Source organism: Macaca fascicularis, chromosome X, assembly GCF_037993035.2.
Source record: "Macaca fascicularis isolate 582-1 chromosome X, T2T-MFA8v1.1".
Lineage (NCBI taxonomy): Eukaryota > Metazoa > Chordata > Mammalia > Primates > Cercopithecidae > Macaca > Macaca fascicularis.
This window is the reverse complement of record NC_088395.1, coordinates 37695740-37717366: the sequence shown is the minus strand read 5'-3', so window position 1 is coordinate 37717366 and position 21627 is coordinate 37695740. Positions and strand designations below refer to the sequence as shown.

Sequence of the window (21627 nt, the reverse complement as noted above, 5' to 3'; positions counted from 1 at the left end):
TGCTCAACAGCAGTGCAATTTGGACTTGTGGAGTAACCAAGATTTCTTAACAGGCCATCTTGGTGAGAAGTTGCCTGTTTCTCAGGCTTTACTTCCTCTAAATAGAAACTATTCTAATGGGGGTAGGGAGAATAAAAATGAATTGTGTCTCCTTAGAAACAAGGAACTCGCCAGGCAGGTGACTCATGCCTGTAATCCCCACATGTATGGAAGTCAAGGAGGGAGGATCACTTGAACCCAGGAGTTCCAGGCTGCAGTGAGCTGTGATTGTACCACTGCACTCCAGCCTGGGTGATAGAGAACTCAACTCAAAAATAAGCTATAGTACATGGGCTTCATTTAGCAAATGTTCACTGGGCAAGTACGATATATTAAAAATTATACTTTACAATAGGTGGTTCATTAATAAAACTTTCAATTGAGTGTAATTTTACCTCTGTGATTTCTTAAATTTAGAAGATTTTTTGGAAATCCTTGTAATCAATGTCTAATACCAAGTACTGTTGTTAGTTTTTGGTTTTGGTTAGCTGTCAGTTTGCAAGACAACATTGTGTGGCATAGAATTTATGGCTTAAGAAAAGGAACCTCATCAAGAATTTTTCAGAGAAAGATATCACAACTCTTTCTGGAACATCTTAAATTGGTTCTCAACAGTTCTTTTTTTTTTCTGAGGGAGTGAAGGTGTTACAGTTATTTCTGCCAATTTTTACTTTAGATTTGTGAGAGCCCAATTTTTGGCAGTTGGTTTAAGATGAAATGATATTTTGTAAATAGTTAAATCATAAAATAAAAGTTAAATTGTAGCCTCTAGTCCTGTATTAGTAAATTAAATGTTATATGTTCTCAAAGAAAAAAAAATTATCTGGATCGCCATGAATTTAGTATAACTAGGAAAAATGAGGCAGAGTTCAAGGCAAGTTATGCTTGTTATTACAGTTTAGTTCACTGCCTCCTTCAAATATTCTGTAATTGCCAAATTAAACATGAACTCCTCAACTATACATATGCAGTTCTAGTTTACCAGCAAAATCCTACCTCTTTTCTCCAGGCTTATGTCAGGCATATGCCCTGTACAATCCCTACATTCCCACAAAAGTAGTTTACTTTCTGCTCTCCTCCATAAATGATCTCTACTTAATAAGTATTTTTTTTCAAAAAGCTTACTATACCTTTTATTTTAAAAAAAACCCAGAAGCTACTAGTCATTAATGAACCATGGAATTGGTCCCACCAGGACATCAATCCCTACTTTTTCCCAGCTGCCCTCTTTGGTGTGATCACAGGTGGCAAAAAAATAGTTACAATAATAATACAAAGAGAAGCCAAGGCTGTGCCAATTCTTGGCCTTCAAGAATACGATTTCCTCACTATTTCCTATGCTTCTGTCCATGTCATCTCCTCCACATAGAATGCCTTTCTCTCTCATTTACACCTCTTAGAAGCTTATTAATTTTTATATGCTCATCTCTAAAGTCACCTTCTCTAAAATGTCCTTCTTCATTCCCTGGCCCACCTGACACAACTTCTCTCTTGCTTCCCCATAGTATTTTATTTGTAAAGCTTTGTGGGACCCATCATATTTTGCTTTGTATAATATTTATTTGAGTACACTTGTAGATTTTAAGTTCCTTGTTTGTCATCTTTGTATAATAATACTAATAAAAATTTGTATACCATTTTATGGGTTACAGAGATTCTTCCTACTTATTTTTCCCCCTTCTAGCACAGTACATTCAGTGGCTTACTAAATTGTTGAAGAGTCAAAGGAATTGTGGACATTTAGAAAGCTCTATACTCCACAGTTTCATGAAGCCAACACTTCTTGGTCACATTCATTGTAGTGTGACTCTGTCCATTGACTCCATGTCCTTGGGATATTATCCACAGAAGATATTTCCTCTGACTTAAATTTTTTTGAATGACACTGAAAGATTAACTCCCAAATATCACATGTTAACTTCCTAATGCTCTGTACATATGCATATCTATCATATATATATGTGTGTGTGTGTAGATGTGTACATGTGTGCTACTTCATTGCTATTGTTGAGGTATAGGTGGTTTTGTGTGTTTTTTCAAAATTTGTTTTCCAAATAGTTGTCTTAGGGAGCTCCATCCACAAATAGTACAGAAATATAGTAGATAATGGCTTGGCTCATGAATATTCTACAGAAGCTGGAATCCTCACAAACCATTCATTTGTTTTTACCTTAAAAAGGGCATTTTGCTTGATGGCCTTTGAAAATTAGAGGAACTTAGTAAAACATTTTCTCTTACCGCACTGGAACCCCTGAGGAAGGACAGCAGATTTCGACAGACCGGCAAGAGAATCAGCATGCAGTTGAAATTCAGGCAGGCTGCAGGGGCCCTGGCCAGTGCCAGTGCTGACTAGAAGAGGCGGGAAAGGGAGCAGAGTGACTTTTTTGAGCACAGAATGTGCCCTGTCCCCAATTCCCCAAGGTTCTCACCATGAGGCCACACACCAGAGACACCAAGTGATCTGGACAGGAAGGTCCTTCAGAGCCAATGGTTTTCCTTTAGGGCTAGCTAGGACCATTTGTTTTCATCTGAAATTGACCTTTTGCCCTAATTCAACATTTTATTACCAAAATGTTCAAACATAAAGAGAAGTTGAAAGAAATGTACAATAAATACCTGTTTATTTATCTCCCAGATTATACCTTTTATGCTTGCTTTATCACATATCTATCTATCCATTCCTGTATCCATCCATCAACTCATCTAATTTTTGATGCATTTCAAAGTAAGTTAGAGACATCAGTTCACTTTCCCCTTAACACTTAAGGTGCATATCATTAACTAGAGTTAAGTATCAAGACTTTTAAAGATTTTAAATATTTTCTTAGTACTTAGATTGATCTTAACAGTATCTTAAACTGGTATGGTATAATGCTTTGGCAGTATAATTATTATCTTTGTAATGTCTAAAGAAGTTGCATATTTTGGAGGGAGAAAGCATTAATGTGAAAAAGCTAACAGCAATTATAATAATCTAGCATAATTACATGCTAAAATTATTTATATATGATTTATAATACATATAATAATTAATATTAAGCAATTAATTAATAGTTTCAGCATGATGTAACAAATGTTTTCTAGAGGCAAGAGGCCTGACAGTTCAAGGAAACTCAGAATACTAAAGGACCCAAGGAAACTGAAGGGCCTTCACTCTACTGGCCTAATCAACAGATGTGGCCCTTGAGCAAGTTCCTCGAGTCTCAATATGTAGAGAAAGGTTGATTTTCTGAAGATCATTTTATAACATGTGATTAGGAGCAGAGCTCTTCATGCAAAAACGTAGTAGGAATTACACGACTTAGAAAATATGGAAAGTCCCACTTGTCCCACATGTGTCACTCCTGGATGGATTGCTCCAACCTGGCCTTCCATTTCAGAGTTAGTATTAGATTTCTCCTTTAAGCTAAACAATGGCACATGGTTCTTGGTTGGGGAGGGATGCCACTGGGCCCCTCTGCCCCACTTTTGTTGGTCTCAGACTGGAAGGCTTTAAGTGATTCTTGCCCAGGAAGTTGCAATGGAGGGAGTGAGGCTGATAGTACTGTGGGTTGGTCAGAATATTTATTTAAAATACTAACAGGAAGATGAACAAGAACGTCTGATGAGAAATGTGAACCAGCCAATATTGCATGGGATGGAATTTATACTTACCCCAAGAAGTTTTCTTGTGTAAAAGAACTTAACTGGAACATCATAAACCCGGTAATACCAGACAAAGAGGAAGACGTTCAACCCCAGCCAAACCAGCTGCACAAGCAGAAAAAAATTGCATGAAGTTTTCGCATTTCAACAGTAGATTCCACCCAAGACTGGAGCCAGATAAGGGTCAGGACTTCCCCAAGTGCAACTTTGACAAAGGTAGTAACAAAGCTGGATATAACCAGCTTAGAGCCAGCTGTTTCCTCAATGGTGTCACTACACTTGTCTATAATCAAAATCTCTCCACCCTGTGTTATTCTCCATTATTGTTTTATGATTTGGCCGGTATACCAAATTACCAGTCTTACATTCCCCCTCCCTTTTTTTCCTCCTCTGTTTTGCTTAACCTTAGATAGGTAGCTGATAGCAGGCCACTCTACTTAAAATAAGAAAAGAAGGGAATGTATTACTATTGCTTTCCCTCCACCAGTATGACACTGCGTTCTGTTCTCACAGGTGCTAATCACCTCCCTCTACCACACAATAATCCAGTTAGTGAATTCTCATCAGCTAAAATGCCAAGCCTTGCATTTTCCTTGATTAGTTTTACTTAATGCTTCAAGGAGAGAATATTGAGCATAGTGAGGGGCATGGGATTTACAACAAAAACAGCTTTCTAGATCATGACAGTTCATTTTATCCTAAGCACTGACTGGATCAAGTGGTGACCCTATCCAATTCTCTATCTTCAGCTCCATAGTGATCTTTTCTCAACTATGCTTTGAAGCTATTAAATACCATAGACACTTGATAATATTCTCTCTTTACAAAGAAAAAGGTGCTAAAGCAACTTTCCAATTTCCTGATCTTGTCATTCTTTCTTTACTCTGACTTTCCAAGCTATGTTTTCACTTTCAAGTGCATGAGTATATAATTTAGAAGGAGATCATTTCCTGGAAAAATTGCGGTGAGAGCTAAAAGTATAATTTGAACTTACTTTCTATAGAAATTATTTGCTCTTAAAAAATGGTGATAAGAAGTTAAGTTTACAGCTTCGAATGCTCAGAAGAATGATCTATTGCAGTAAAATGTTGGTTTGGCATAAAAAATTTTTATAACAAAATATTTGTTGTTTTTATTTTATTTTTGCCACTAATTTCTTTCTATATTTAAAACTCAAAGACTCATTATTTTTCATGATAAATTTTTACAAAAGTTCCATTCTTATTCCATTCATAATTGTTCTTTTTAACATCTGTGTAATGCTTCTATTGGTTATTTAGAAAGGCTATTTAAAAATCACATTTCTGGGCCAGGGGCAGTGGCTCACGCCTGTAATCCCAGCACTTTGGGAGGCCGAGGCCGGCAGATCACGAGGTCAGGAGATCGAGACCATCCTGGCTAACACAGTGAAACCCCGTCTCTACCAAAAATACAAAAAACTTAGCCAGGGGTGGTGGCGGGCACCTGTAGTCCCAGCTACTCGGGAGGCTGAGGCAGGAGAATGGCGTGAACCCGGGAGGCAGAGCTTGCAGTGAGCCGAGATTGCACCACTGCACTCCAGCCTGGGTGACAGAGCGAGACTCAGTCTCAAAAAAAAAAAAAAAAAAAAAAATCACATTTCTATCTACCCAGTTTGTCCGTTATTGCTTTGCCGATAACACCATTTTAGGAGAATAGTTGATTTTCTTCATTTTAAAAAGTACAGAAATCATTGCATCCATTTGTAAATTAGCTATATCTTTACTTACATAAATTGTTTCTCAAGATATATTATATTGATTTATGTATATACAATTATATATAAATATACATACTACATATTTATGAATCTAGACTTATTTCAATTCTGTTCTTTTGAATTTTTATAAATCTTGTAAATAACTCAAGTTTACATCTCTGAGAAAAGAAGTTACCTGTTTTTTAAAAGAAGTTTGAGAAATTTTATTATATTTAGTGTAATTACTGAAATAAAGGCCAACTTCCCATACATAAGTCAATCTTATATTTTTAATTTAGAAAATGGTATAAAATTTCAATCTGTCATTTTAAAGGTAGTATAAACACATAGATATTGTGCGTCTCGGTAAACATTACTAAACAACTCAGAATCAGAGATCATTAGCATGAATATTTTCTACTCCTGCGAAATGCCGGCTAAGTTAGGCCTCCTAGGAATTCAGAAGTAAGCTAGAAGTGAGCCCACAGATATGTTCTTTCCATTAAGGAATTTGGAAGAATGGACTCAGTCTGTTTACAGATAGATATATGTTCACATAGTAAATCAGTTTCAACACAATTTCTCAAATGAACAAAAAAGCTTTGGTCTATTTTAGTTCCGAGATAACCCGAAGAAGTCAGAAAATTTATAACTTATCTCTTGTTGGTACTTACAATGACAAAAATGGAGAGCCCCTCATTCACAGCCCAGTTCCCCATGGTGGCAGATGTTGAATGTGTTGTGTTTGCCTTTCTTCTATACTGTGCTTCTTCTTCCAATGAGGAAATGAAAACAGCAGCCCTGGGGCAATCGGTTTCCTTTTCTTTTATCAGAAATTGGCTAATAATCATTGGTCAACTGAAAAGCTTGCATCCATAACAAACTTAAATCTTTAAACCTCAACAACTACAAAAAAAAAAGGTCTATAATGATCCAGTCACAATTAAACATAGTGGAAAATGAAACCAATTTCTACAACTAAGAGATAAATAACTGCATTTTAAGGGATGTATTTTACACAGTGAAATAACTTTTTAACTAATCAGCTATTTGCTCGCAATTTTTAAGTCACTCAAGTAAACATGACTTGATGCTGGGTAAAACATTAAACAGGTGTGATTTTGAAAGGCTGGAACAGCATTTATAGCCTTGTTGAGAAAAGTAGTAACAATAGTAATGGTTGATATTTACAAGACGCTTACTATGTGCCGATTTTATGTGCTATATATGTCTCTATATATGTGTGTGTGTATGTTCATATATAGACATTATATATATATATATTTATATATATAATTTAAAACATACATATATAAATACAGATGTTTTGGCCAATGGTTGAACCACATGTATGACAGTGGTCCCATAAGATTATAAAGGTGTTGGCCAGGCACAGTGGCTCACGCCTGTAATCCCAGCACTTTGAGAGGCTGAGGGGGACGGATGACTTGAGGTCAGGAGTTTGGGACCAACCTGGCCAACATGGTGAAACCCCATCTCTACTAAAAATACAAAAATTAGCTGGGCATGGTGGCGGGTGCCTGTAGTCCCAGCTACTCAGGAGGCTAAGGGAGGAGAATCACTTGAACCTGAGAGTCGTTGCAGTGCGCCGAGATTGCGTCATTGCACTCCAGCCTGGGCGACAGAGAGAGACTCCATCTCTCTCTCTCTCTCTCTCTTTCTATCTATCTATCTGTCTATCTATCTATCTATCTATCTATCTATCTATCTATCTATCTGTGTGTGTGTGTGTGTGTGTGTATATATATATGTGTGTGTGTGTGTGCTGAAAAATTCCTACTGTCTAGTGACATTGTAGCATAACACATTACTCATGTGTTTGTGGCAATAATGCTGGTGTAAACAAACCTACTGAGCTGCCAGTTGTAACAAGTATAGCACATACAATTATGTACATTACATAGTACTTGATAGTAAAAATAGATGACCATGTTATTGGTTCATTTATTTACTAGACTATACTTTTAATCATTATTTTAGAGTATACTCCTACTTATAAAAGAAAAAGTTAACTTTAAAAGAATCTCAGGCAGGTCCTTCAGAAGGTATTCCAGAAGAATGCATTGCTGTCATAGATGACAGCTCCATGCATGTTAGTGTCCTTGAAGACTGTCCAGTGGGACAAGATGTGGAGGTGGAAGACAGTGATATTAATGATCCCGACTTTGTGTGGGCCTAGGCTAATGTGTATGTTTGTGTCTTAGCTTTTAACAAAAATGTTTTAAAGGTAAAAAATAAAAATAAAAATTTTAAAAACAGAATAAAGCTTCTAGAATATGGATATCAAAAACAATTTTGTACAGTTGTAAATTTTTTTGTTTTAAGCTTAGGGTTATTACAAAAGAGTCAAGAAATTAAAAAAGCAAAAGTTTATAAGCTAAAAAGTTACAGTAAGCTAAATTTATTTCATTATTGAAAAAACAAAATGTTTTATATATTTAGTGTAGCCTAAGTGTGAAGTGTTTATAAAATCTATAGGAGTGTACAAAAATGTTCTAGGCCTTCCTGTCCATTCACCACTCACTCACTGACTCACCCAGAGTAACTTTTAGTTCTCCAAGCTCTACTTATGGTAAGTGCCATATACAGGTGTACCATTTTTAATCTTTTATACTTTATTTTTATTGTTTATTTTCTATGGTTAACTGTGGTTAGATACACAAATACTGACCATCATGTTAGAATTGCCTACAGTATTGAGTACAATAACAAACTGTAAGGTTTGTAGCCTAGCAACATGTAGCCTATACCATGTAGCCTAGGTATATAGTAGACTATACCATCTAGGTTTGTGTAAGTAAACTCTATGATTTTCACAAAACAACAAAATCACCTAAGGATACATTTCTCAGAACAAATCCCCCATAGTTAAGTGATATGACTGCATATATGTGTGTATTACACATACAGACACACATGTAAACACACACATCAATTCATTTGATCCTCACAACTCAACCACTGTAAAGCAGATTCTATTATTATGATTATATTCACAGATAAGGAGACTGAGTTCCAGAGCAGTTCAGTTACTTGGTTAAGTTCACATGACTAGAAAATAATAGAGTTGGGATTTGAAACCCAAGAAATTTGGTTATACTTCTGACCAAGATACTAGAAAAAAAAGCCTTACTATGCCTACACTAAAAACCCCACACTAAGTCACTCCACATACAACTATAGGAAATGAAAACATAACAAAATACAAGAAATATACCAAAATGTTTAGATGGCAATCATGTTTCCAGGCAAACATGACATCCTATATGCTAAGTGAGTAAACAGGGTCAGCACAAAGATATGTCAGATATGATAGACGCCAAAAGCTAAATGTAGCATCATTTCCCTTGTTGCTACCCACTCTTCAAGACATGAAAGAGACAGGAGGGTAGGATAGTAACCCCATTGTGAGATCAATATTGACTAACTGCAGAAGGGTGGTTGTACAGCAGTTATAGCTACATGGAAGTAAAAAAAAAAAAAAAAAGAAATGTGAGGAGTGAAAGGGAACAAAAGAAGGAAAAAAAGACATACTCTTTTGATTGTTGACTATGAACTACTTGGGAAGCTTCTGTAATTATGATAATTAGCAAAGTAGTAGTGTTTTTCGCTTCTTAATATTCAAGGAAAGGTACTTTTTAGAATTGCTACGGCTCTTAGAGCATGTGTAACCCACATAAAGAGAAGTTGGTCTCATGGTTCTGTTCTACTCAGAGATGAATTCAAAGAAACACACTTAGACAATCAAAACATGTGTCAATTATTTGCTTCTTGCTCTCAGGTCTATTCCCCACTTTCCTTGTTCTACTGTATTTCATAGAGAATTGTATTGCCAGCCTCCTTGGCCCTCTGGCTTCTAGTATGTTTAGCTGAATTGGAGAATGGAGAGCAGGAGATAAGCCATAGTGTTTCTTCCCTGAGCTTTCTGCTTCAAGTGGCACCCATGAAGGGGCTGCATCTGCACTGAGGCTCCAACTTTCACCAGTCAGCCTCTCCCACTGTGGCATAAGCTCCCGCTGGTCACCACCACTGTAGCTCTAGATTCTGCCAGATGGCCCTGGCTTCTGAACTCAAGTTACACCACCACCTCCCAGTTTCCCTCTAACCCCTAGGGTGGTAACCACTTCCTGTAGTTGTTCATCTTTATGTTATGTTGCCTCTGCACCCCGTGTTGGGATTCTCTACTTTTCCATAATCCGTGTAACAAATTTCCTGGTATGAAATTCCTCCTGTTGAAATGCAGTGGTTTCTGTTTTTTGATTGATACAAAAAGTTATTCATATCTGTACTTATTTTTTTCATGTAATCAAAGAAGTGAGGCCTTTACACCTAAAGAAAAATAAAACATATTTAAAAATCCACTTTCTCTCCTCATCTCTGCCACTCTCAAACTCCTCTACAAAGATGACTGCTTCTCCATAAGCTCTTGAAACTCATCAGTTTTTTCCTCTGTACTTATCCCCACCGTTATCTTTCCCTGCCTATTGGATCATCTTCCTTTATCTCACTTAAATTTTCAAGCCTTTCTCATACTTTTCCACCTTTACCTCCTGAAGCCTGTGCTCTGCTGGGGAGGCGATGACAAAGGGATCATGAATCTGCATATACTAGGAAATAATGTCCCCATTTTCACATAAACTTATTTCTTGAACGTTTTCCCACTCCCTTTCCTTCCCTCCACAATTTGAGAAGAAAATTCAAAAAAGAAAGAATCTTTTCCCTGAGTAATCAACCATTCCATTCTACTGATTTTCCCCCCTTTATAAAAGTAATCATAGTGCTATGAGTAGCAATTTCTTGAGAACCTGAAGCACCTCAATCAGTTTTACAGTGAGAGAAAGAGAGATCAGTTGCAATGAAGAGTAAAGCCTTTCTTTTACAGAAAGTTACTAACTTCCCTTTTGAGAACACTGGTTAAGTAAAATGTAATGTGCACCACTCTTAGAAAGGCAGGCAGAAAGTTTGATGAAAGAGTAACAGGTATTAGTTAAAAGGCATTGACTAGACATGGAGATGAAGAAAACTGAACCTGTATGCATTAGCTAACAGTTTATCTTCTTCCACCCTCATTGGCTTTCATTGTCTCCTAAGCTGTTAGTAGCAAACTAGACTGTGGTGAACATAAGGAAGTACTCACCATTCCCAATAGGCAGTAATGTCCAACATCCTCAGGCTTGTGATTGAAATCCTAAACATCTCTGGTTGAGAAAAAAATGAGAGAGGAGTAGACCCAAGTTCAGAAAATTCCAATTTTGCAGTCTGAATAAGATTTATTCTTGAAAGCTTAAATTAAAAATTATGTTCCTCTGAAATAATCAAGTAGTCTATAGAGCTTAATCACCAGTATTCTAGTCAATTAATTTGGCACTGTGAGAAACTGATATTAGATATGAAACATATTTTCCCAATTTTTGCCTAATTATTTCCAAGTTGATATAAAGAAAAGCTGAATTTAAAAAAACTCTATTTAAAGCATTGCCTTGTTTAGTCTTCCACTATGGATTGTAAAGCACAAATTTTTTAGATTTTAGATTGATGCCTGGACTATCACAAAGTCACAGGACATGTTTAGCAATTGATATGACCATGATGATGATGGTGATTGATTAAGAATTGTTAGAGAAAATGCATACTTGCAAAGACTGCTAGCTAAATTGAGGACTCTCTAGGGAATGCCCTAGAGGGAAGATTTGTTCACAGGGTTATGTGTACTACATTTGAAAAGTTTAACAGGAATATATAATAACATGTGCTTTTCTATTATTTGTTATTGATAACAGAATTTACATTGTGAGCAGGTTGAAAGTGGTAAGAATCTGAGGTAACCTTCATATTACCATAATCAATAACATCATTCCTGTCTTTGAAAATATATGGATAATGAATGTATTTCTTAAAATATTTTCAGGTTATTAAAATGTAGTTTCATACCTGAGAAATGGTTTTTTTCTATAAGCTTTTTACATTATGCATAACATTTTCATGTATATGTTATTTTATCTTTATAACTGCCCCAGTGATTGTCCAGTGGTCCACATTTTACTTAGGAAACTAAGTTTCAGAAAAGCTTGGTTGCTTTCTTGAGATTATAGCCAGTAAGTGAGAGAATGTGCTCTGGATCTTTTTACTTCAAATCAAATGTAATTTTTATTATAAACCTCAATATTATGCTATCTATAGTAGGATAAAACTCATAGTCAAAAATTTCTGAAATGGAAAAATACAGTAGTTGTAGACTGTCATGATAATAAAAATAAATTTCAGCTTACCTTCCCCCAAAATTATGTTCCTAGTTACTTCAAGGTGCATGTATGAAATTGCTGATGAAAGGGAGATGTGTTACTATGCCAAGATTCTTAATGAGTTTTATTCCTGGTGTTAATGAAAAATGGATTTCTGTTCCCTTTATCTCTGCCATGTATCCCATTCTTTCCAGAACCATAATGCTCCCACTCTGTATCCTTCTATGATTTGTGTAGCCCCACATTTCTTGCCTAAGGATGGCTACTGAGATGACTTCATTCCTCTGGACTCAGCGTTTGTCCAGTGGTGGGCATTTAACCCAAGGAAGACCAATTAGTTTTTTGCATGGTGGGGTGGAGTTTCAGGAACTCTGGAGAAGAGAAAGTCAAGCTTTTCTCTCTTTGTGAATGATGTATGCCTGATGCTGCCATAGGTCGTTTGGACCACCTTGTGCTAAATAGCTACATAAGAATTATGTCAGCACAAACAAAATCATAATCAGTATTTAGGGAAGGATAGAGAGGTCTGGAGACAGATGTGATTACAATGTTTGAATTATTGGGTCTGATCTGCCTGAGATACTTGGACATCTCAATTATTCTTTTAGATTGGGTTTCCTGGGAAGCAGATTCTGAGATGGAGTTTAGTGTGCAGGAGTTTCATTAGGGAGTGTTCTTAGAGGGAAATACCTGTAAAAGGCAATGAAAAATAAGAAAGCAGAAGTGGGCAGAAGGAGCAGTTGACTTATCATGTGGTCACAATAAGGCCTCAGCAATCCCACGAGGAGATCTGAAGCTGGGATGACCCTGAGTGATTTTGGGGAAGATCTTGGACCTGGTTGCCACATCACTGTATTTAACCTGGCTACAGAAGCCTTAAATTCCCACCACTACCACTTCCCGCTTAAGAAAAAACAGTTCCAGTTGTATTTCTACTGCTTGTATCAAGAAGGGTTCTCAGTAAATCACAGTATAAAGAAACTCATTTTTATTTCATAACTAGAATCTCAAGAGTTAATAAAAGTTGAAGAAGTTTGCTGGAATGGGATCCAAATGCTCTACCTCCTGTTTGAGAGAGAAAATAACAAAGTAAAAGAAGAGGCATTCGGGGAAGAAGGGTTAATGTACTGATCTAGGCAATTAAAGGCATTAAGAATGTGGTTTTTACTGGCATTTCACTTAACAGAAAATGAAAATGTCTGGTGACGATTTACATTTTAACCCTTTATGTTAGATATGATTTGTGTACATTAATTCATCAGAATAAGGAAAATAGGAGGAAATCTCTAGTTATTGATTTGAATTAAAACTTTTCAGTATGCATTCTGTGTTATATTGGCTTATTTCCTTGAAAAATATTTTTTACAAACAACTTGGTCTTATTAACAACAACTGACATTTACAAAGCATTGTATACACACCACATGTCTTATGTGCTTTGTCTCATTTATTTTTCACAACCACCTTATGAGGTATGTAAAATTATCATACCCATTTGTAGTAGGATGAATATTACCCCCAACCAAAGATGTCTAGGCACTAATCTCTAGAACCTGTGGATATGTTACCGTATACGGTTAAAGGGAATTTGCAAGTGTAATTAAGGCTATTGAAATAGAAAGATTTTCATGGATTATCTGGGTGGGCCCAATGTAAGTACAGGATCCTTATAAGAGGGCAGCAAGAGGCTCAGGGCTAGAGAAAGAAAATGTGAGGATGGAATCAGAGGTCAAAGAGGAGAGATGTTATGCTGCTGGCTTTAAACATGGAGAAAGGGGTCATGAGCCAAGAAATGCAGCTAGCTCTGGAATCTATAAAAGGCAAGGAAAGTCTGAATTATCCTCTAGAGAATTCTTAAGTCTGAACTGCCCGAGATACTTGGACGTCTCTGTTATTCTTTCAGATTGGGTTTCTTGGGAAGCAGACTCTGAGATGGAGTTTAACGTGCATTCCAGAAGGAATGAAGACCTGCTGACATTTTGCTTTTAGTCTAGTGAAACTGATTCCAGACCTTTGACCTCTAGACTATAAGAAAATTAATTTGTGTTATTTTAAGCCAATCAGTTTGCAGTAATTTGTTACAGCACTAGTAGGAAGCTAATACACCGTCTTCCAGATGTGAGATACAAGTCCAGGGAGATAAAGTAACTTTCCCAAGGTTCCACGCTACTTGAAGTCAAAGCTGGGATTTGAATCTGGACAGTCTAATGTATCACGTGAGCCACCAGAATCATTCTATAAAGCTAGGGCTTTGTTGTAAATAATAAAATTATTTCATGAGCCTCAACTGCTTTCCCAAAGCCCTAGCTTGAACTCTGTCATCCTGCTTTCAGTTTGCAATATGTAATATAAGTCTTCCCATTTAACTGATCAGAATGACCCTTGGGTTTCAGTTTCCTTCTGAAAACCTAGATGTTACTGACAGGTTCTTGGAGTAACCAACATGCAAAACCTGCTCAGAAACCTAAAGAAGTATCTTGAGGAAGAAGTGTTAGGTTCCCACAACCAGTCTCTGCATATTTCAGCTGGACCTAAAGGAGAAAGTTCTGTCTCTAAGTCTCCTATATCACTTTTCTTTGCTTCAAGATGTATCTGAGCTCTCATAGTCTCACCTTGCGAAGTTGGCAATGGCTTATCATTGTGAACATATTAACCAGTAACTTGAGTGTTAGGTGAGGACTTCAAGTGTCAGTTTTCTTAGAAATGCTGGCACTGTAATAGGATTTTTTCCAAGAGAAAAGGCATATGGATTTCATATGACCCTGAGGTGTAGCCCATTTAATACTTTCAGCACAATAATGTTTGGCTTTACAAAACTAATAGGATCTCACTGCCTGCTAATGAGAAATTGAAGATGATTCACATAAACGTAAGTATTCATGTGTAAAAATCTGTTAGCATACATAACCACAGTATAATTGTCAAAGTTAGAAAATGTAAACTGGATACAATATTCTTATTTAATCTACAATTCATAGAGTTTGCCAACTGTCCCAGTAATCTTTTGTTTTGTAACTTTTTTTTGGTTCTAGTCCAGGATTCAATCTAAGATCATGCAGGGATTCCAGTTGTCATGTATTTTTAATCTTCTTTAATCTGGGCCAGTTCCTCAGCCTTTATTTTCTTCATGACATTGACATCTTTCAAGAATACAGACTGGTTACTTTGTAGCATGTTCCTCATTTGAGGTGTGTCTGATATCTGTTAAGGACTAAATTCAGGTTATGCATTTTTGGCTCAAGAAAGCAGGTGATACTGCTTTGTCACGTTGCTGGTGATGGCCTTTCTCTTAGAAGATACACACTGAAGTGTGGAAATGTAGGCAACCTACACTCAAATGGTTCCGAAAAAAATAATATGGGCCAGGTGCAGTGGCTCACACCTGTAATCCCAGCACTTTGGGAGGCCAAGGCGGGTGAATCACCTGAGGTCAGGAGTTCGAGACCAGCCTGGCCAACATGGCGAAACCCTGTCTCTACTAAAAATACAAAAATTTGCTGGGCGTGGTAGCAGGAGCCTGGAATCCCAGCTACTCGGGAGGCCGAGGCAAGAGAATTGCTTGAACCTGGGAGGCAGCAGTTGCAGTGAGCCGAGATCGCGCCATTGTACTCCATCCCGGGCGGCAAAAGCAAAACTCCATCTTGGGAAAAAAAAAAAGAAAGAACGAAAAAGAAAAGGAAAAAAGAAAATGATAATAATATGGAGAGAGAGAGAATGACAATGTAAATGTGACAAAATGTTAATATTTGATGAATCTGGATCAGGAGTACCTTGGATTTCTTTGTAATACCTTTCTCTTCTGCATGAAATTATTTTAAAAGAAAATGGTTTGTAAAATCTAACACATCAGAAGCTATCTTCAGTGTGTGCATATTTCTCCGGGAATTGGGGAATTAGTTTTGAGGAGAGGCTGCTCTTTTGGTAGGGCAGACACTTTGATGGGCTTTTTGGGAATTTAAAGGCACTGCCTGGTCTAGGGGTTAGAGGTTGAGTCAGAGAAGAGTTAAACTGCTCAGTAAAATGAAACATACTCTTTCATTTCATAAACAGTAAAATGAAAGGGTGATGTTCTTGGTTGGAGAAACTTACAGTGTTACCTGATGTGAGGTTTGCCCTGGAGTTTGTGGAAGAGAATGTCATGGTGGATAGAAGTGGTTCTCACAGAGATTAGGAATAGGTCACGGAATAAAACACAATATCTGTCCCAAGAAAGGATATGGCTGATAAGGGGCTTTCCTGTTCATGATGATGATCATGGAAAAAAGGGATACACAATAATTATTGCTGGTTTTCCTCTTCCTGTTTTATAATCCCTTTGTGTTGTTTATATCTTCAGTAAAGCTAATTAACAAGCACAGCACAACATCAACCTTGAATTAATGGTCATCTTAGGGGATAAGGCAGAAGCTCATCCTAAGTTGAAGTAGATTAGCTTCCTATCAACAACATTTACAGGCTTCTATTTAAAAACAAAATGAAACCAGATCCTTGTGGTGTACACATATCTTCCTAATCCCAGGCAAACTCTTTCTTCCCTATCACAGCCTCAGCCATTTTGAGGCATCTCACTCCCTCACCTCAACCCACATCTGCTTCCCCTCATTTCTCTCCAGTAAGACCTTACTGAGGTTGCTGTCAACTTCCTATTGGTAAACCAGGGGTTATTCATCAGCCTGTTTTCTAGTGTATATTAAAAAATAAAGCAGATCATGAATATTTATTATATTTTAATATGAGATTATTCATTTGTGGCCATTTGGGAGATTTACAGAATTGCTTTCTGAGACTATCTCAGTAATTAAAGAATTCTAAGAAAGTCAATCAGCAACACTGCAAATGAATCACAAAATTTTATGTTTTCATGGATGTGCAAAGACATCTGCACACTCTAAACTTGAAACTATAAGCATAAAGTGTGAATACTGCCCTCAGTTCAAGAAAATGAAGGTATTTAGACTCAAAACAGATTTGAATATAATTCTGAGACTGCACCCATTTTTCTTACTAAAATTCCCTGGTCTAAATAGATTAAATAAATATTTTGAACACAGGCAAACATTTTGGTGGAAATGGAATCATAATTTTAAAAAAATTGATGACTATGAAGTAATTTAAATTTTTCTATTTCCTTTTGAAATTTAAATATATTTATCTATATATAATTGGATAAATATCAGTCCTGTAAGTGTGGTTCCGTTTTAAAAGTGCTGATTGGACTTAAAAATGACACATGCCCGGCCAGATGTGGTGGCTCATGCTTGTAATCCCAGCACTTTGGCAGGCGGAGGCTGGGGGATTTCTTGAGCCCAGGAGTTCGAGATCAGTCTGGGTAACACAGTGAGATCCCATCTCTTCAAAAAATAAAAAATAAAAAAATTAGCTGGGTATGGTGGTGTGTGCCTGTAATCCCAGCTACTCAGGAGGCTGAGGTGGGAGGATTGCTTGAGCCCAAGTGTTTGAGGCTGTAGTCAGCTGTGATCATGCCACTGCACTCCAGCCTGGGTGACAGAGACTCTGTCTCAAAAGAAAAAGAAAAAAAAAAAAAGAGAGAAAGAAAGAAAAGAAACATGCCCATCAAATTGGTGACGTGTCCATGGATTTATGACACATATTCGACTACAGATCCTGAAACTCTCATAAAACAGCTAGCAATATGTCCCAATTATGAGCAATGCTTGGGTCTCAGGTGAATAATAAAATTACTATCTTAATGAAATAGCTGAAATCAAAGAGGCATCATGAGAAATGCAAACCTAGAGTCAAAATGAGATTCCCTCTGGCTGTCTCCACTTCACATCTCCCCAGAATAGTTTAATTTGTTAAATATCAGCATAGCAGGCATCGTCTTGACTATTCCAAGTGTTTTATCATCACCCTTCTTTTCTGTTGCCCTCAATATAAAAGACGAAAAACAAATAACAGCTCTTCCAAACTTCCTTGCAAGTAGCCTTCAATAATCTTCCAAAGGAGGGTAAAGCATTGTTGGGAAAGCTTTTCATTTTATTAAAAAGTAATAATAAAAATGAAGTCAAGATGATGTCAGCAAAAAGGACAATGTAATTTGTCCCTTTCTCCTCAAACCCATTTGTTAAAGACCTAACCCTCTGTGTCACTGTATTTGGAGACAGGATCTTTAAGGACATAATTAAGTTTAAATGAGGTCATAAAGGTGGAGTCCTAATCCAATAATCCTAATTTTTTGTTGCTTAAGCCACCAAGTCTCTGGTACTCTGTTATGGCAGTCTGAGCTGCCTAATAGTCATACAGGTGAAGTAAAAAAATCTAGGGGCCTGTATATCCCCAGAACCACTGAAATATTTGTGAAAGAAAGCAATCAGGATAAAACTTCTCAGGATCCTGGAAGATAATGAAAGGTTTACAGCAACTAAGTGAATGCTCAACCAGGAGAAAAGGCCACGAAAACACAACATGATAGCTTTGTGGCATTTTAATCTTGTTCCACCCCACTCCTTCTCAGTGGCACAGTGATCTTTAAGACAGAATTCTTCATTCCGATTGTGGGCACCTGGTTCTGAAGAGAGAAGAGCAGATATTGTTTCAACAGAGCAGAATAGTGTTTGTTTTGATCGGCTAGGGGGTTCCCTGAAGAACCGACACAAGGTGCTTAATTTTGTTTTACCTAATTTGGAGCTTTCTCAGGGTGGAGAAGTGATTATGTGAAGGTCTTTCCTCAAAACTTTGAAAAGCAAGCCACTATCATCTGGGGCAATAAATAAATGAATAACATTTGGAGCAAACAATGGACACAATAAAACTCTGGCAGGAAAATCTTGGGTGTAAGGTTCCTTGGGTGAATAAGGGCTTTGAAAAGCTTCTGTGTAGACTAGGAAAACTAAAAGGCCACACACATGTCCTGGGCAAGATACATGCTTGGAAACATCTAAGAAGACCTTAAACTTCTACCTCTGGCTGATTTCTAGGCTCAGAGCAAGCAGGAAGTGAGGGTAAAGGCAGAAGAATTGTCTTTATTGAATTTTTCTGTTTTATTTCTTTACTGTTTAAATTTTTTTAAATTTGGGATTTAGCTTCATTTTAGGTAGCACTTCAAAAGTTATATGTAGAAAATGTATATATAATATACTAGCTCTTATCTAAGAAAATTGATTTAATCAAATCTTTATATTCGGACTGTGCCTTGTTTCATATATTTGACTTGGAAACAACGAAATATTTTATATACTTGTAAAAAACCTAATTTATATTCAAAGAGCAATCTTTAAAATTCAAAGTGAAATTAATGAACTTAACTATGTAACAAAACTCACTTTGAATAGAAAACCAAAAGATTTCCATGATATTTTCATAAAGGCCTTGCCGTCAAGTACATTTTCTTTTGTTTTTGTCACAATAAAAGAAAGGACAAAACTGAGAATGATATCCAGAGTCTTACTTTCTGCTAAATGTCACGAAGAGGCAGATCTAGCTATTCCTCTAATATTAGCTAAGATATTGAGAAAATATAGTCATAATTGTATCTCTTTCTTTGTAAATCAAGGGATAAATGGTGCTAGTGCTTTTGGTGCAAAGTTGCTAAAGAATTTAGGAGCCAAAGACAATCAGTCAAAGAAGGAACAGCCAATAAAATTTAACTTAATTTTACAATACTCAAGGAAAAGTCATGGGTGGAAACTGTTAGGTCAAGCTCTGAGGGAGAACAATGAAAGATTAATGAGAAAAATATATGACTTATTTCTCTCAGTGTTAGTGACTATATCTTTCTCAAAATTATATATCCTCTTTCAATGCAGCATACTTTACTTTTATTTAAATTACTTAAATGAAGAGTTTTAATATTATAGAAAAAGCATAACTGAATGTGAAAGTCAGCTACACTCCTTTCAACTGAGTTAATCCATTAGTGGAAGTCTAGCTGCATAAACCAAGCACCACATCCAGGTGGCGGCATCAACAGCCACTTCATGTCTCCCATATCCACTGGTGGCACCTTCATGGATTTCTCAGAATGTTGCTTGTTTTAAGCAGGGCACTTAGTTGCAAACAGCCAAATTTTGATTAACTCTGTCAAAACATAACTTATCAAAAAGCTACACAATGTCTTGATGGATTGACAGGAAGGTTGGAGAAACAGGCGTGGAAACAAGGCAAGAATAAAGGGAAGCCAAGGTGATGCCAAAGGAAAATGTCTGGGTCAGTGGCATCTGCCACCAGCACTGGCAGTAGAATGGGATTCTAAACTCTCCTACCTTTCATCACCACCACTAAATATAAAGTCCTGGAAGCATCTCATTATGTTTGTGCTCTTGCTTCATCTGCCAAGGATCAAAGAGAATAAATATTTCAGCTTTTCATCTTCTGTCACAGTGGTATATTCTTCAAGCACAAGAAGGGGCTTGATAGGATGGGCAGCTAAGAATTGGGTAATTTCTATCACAGCACCAGTGAGGAAAGTAAGTGCTAGAGTTTTGGTCACACCCACACACATAATACCTTTTCCAGTTAAGACAGCCTGTAGAAAGAGTGCTGCAGAAATTTACGCATCCATGAGACACAGATGCATAGGAAATCAAATTTTTATATTCTATTTCCAGAGATTCTACTACCTTTACCTATCTCCTCTCAGCTTTCTAATCCCTCAGGCAGTACATCTGCCCCTCTGAGAGAGGTTAAAAGGTGAGTGGGTCTCATCAATAAAATATAAATGGTATAGACAGTGGTACATACACTAGTACATGTATAACAACTGCATCTCTGGATTTAGGGAGGCAGCCCTGATTTGTAGAATTTGCCCATTTCTGTGATGTAAATACTCCCACCATGGCAGATTTCAAAGATGGTTATATTTAATATCCAGTTTACAAAATTTATGAAAGTTTAACAATTAGTTTTCATGACCAAGTATGAAAGTATGGCTTTGGCATAACACTGAGTGGATAAGAGTGACATAAGGCCCAGCAGTTAAGAGGAAAAATAAAATAGCTAAAAGTATGTGTGAAAAGAAAAAGAAAAAATGGCAACTGTTTTTCTAATATATATTTATTAATTTGGAAAAGAGAAAAGAGAGACAAGTAGGAAATTAGAGAGTCACAGTTTCAAGGCCCATCAACTGATAAGGTATAGGAAATGATGAACATAAAAGTAGCCGAAAATAAGTGAGGTGAGAGAATTCCATGAAAACAAGCAGAGAAAATAATTGATCTACTGTTTTGGGTTAGAGATTTTATTTAAAGAGGCTTGAGAAAAAAGAGCACCAGTAATAAATCTTGAGGGTTAGATATATTTATCATTCATTGTTACAAAAATGTTGCATAGAAACTACTCCAGATCATCATGAGTTAGAATTTTAATCATGCATTTTTGTTCTTGGGTCCATAGGTTGTCTGAGTAAAAATATTAATCATGAATTATTGTTCTGGGGTCCATGGGTTGTCTAGGTAGTTCTCTTGGTCTTCACCAGGGTCACTTATATATCTGTACTCACCTTTGGGTTGGATAGGTGGCTCTGTTGATCTTGGCTGAACCCATTCATATGTTTGAAAGGCATCTGGCTCTTAGCTGGTTTAGGATGGCTTCAGTTTTTCTTCATTGGTTTCTCATATCCTTCCAGCAAGCTAACCCAGATTTACTCTCATGATGAGATAAAGATGCAACAGTGAGTGAGCCAAGTCTTACAAAAGAGCAAGAGAAAACATATATAAGCTTTTCTTTTCTTTCTTTTTATTTTTATTTATTTATTTATTTATTTATTTTGAGACAGAGTCTCGCTGTGTTGCCCAGGCTGGAGTGTAGTGGCAGGATTTTGGCTTACTGCAACCTCTGCCTCCAAGGCTCAAGCGATACTCATGCCTCAGCCTCCTGAGTAGCTGGGATTACAGGTGTGAGCCACCACACCTGGCTAATTTTTGTATTTTTAGTAGAAACAGAGTTTCAGCATGTTGGCCAGGCTGTTCCCAAACTCCTGGCCTCATGTGATCTGCCCACATT

The 21627-nt window shown here is 36.9% G+C and overlaps 1 protein-coding gene across 1 annotated transcript in view; it reads right to left on the bottom strand.

Annotated features, from left to right (window-relative positions):
* CYBB (cytochrome b-245 beta chain) overlaps positions 1–6137 on the bottom strand; it is a 34057-nt gene extending 27920 nt beyond the window's left edge. Inside the window, exons 1-3 of the mRNA XM_005593278.4 lie at positions 6076–6137; positions 3694–3789; positions 2278–2388 (exon numbers count right to left, since the gene is read on the bottom strand). Of these exons, the coding sequence (XP_005593335.1) occupies positions 2278–2388; positions 3694–3789; positions 6076–6120 (252 nt within the window). The 5' untranslated portion in view covers positions 6121–6137. The remainder of the gene's footprint in view (positions 1–2277; positions 2389–3693; positions 3790–6075) is intronic.
* Positions 6138–21627: the final 15490 nt, after the last annotated feature.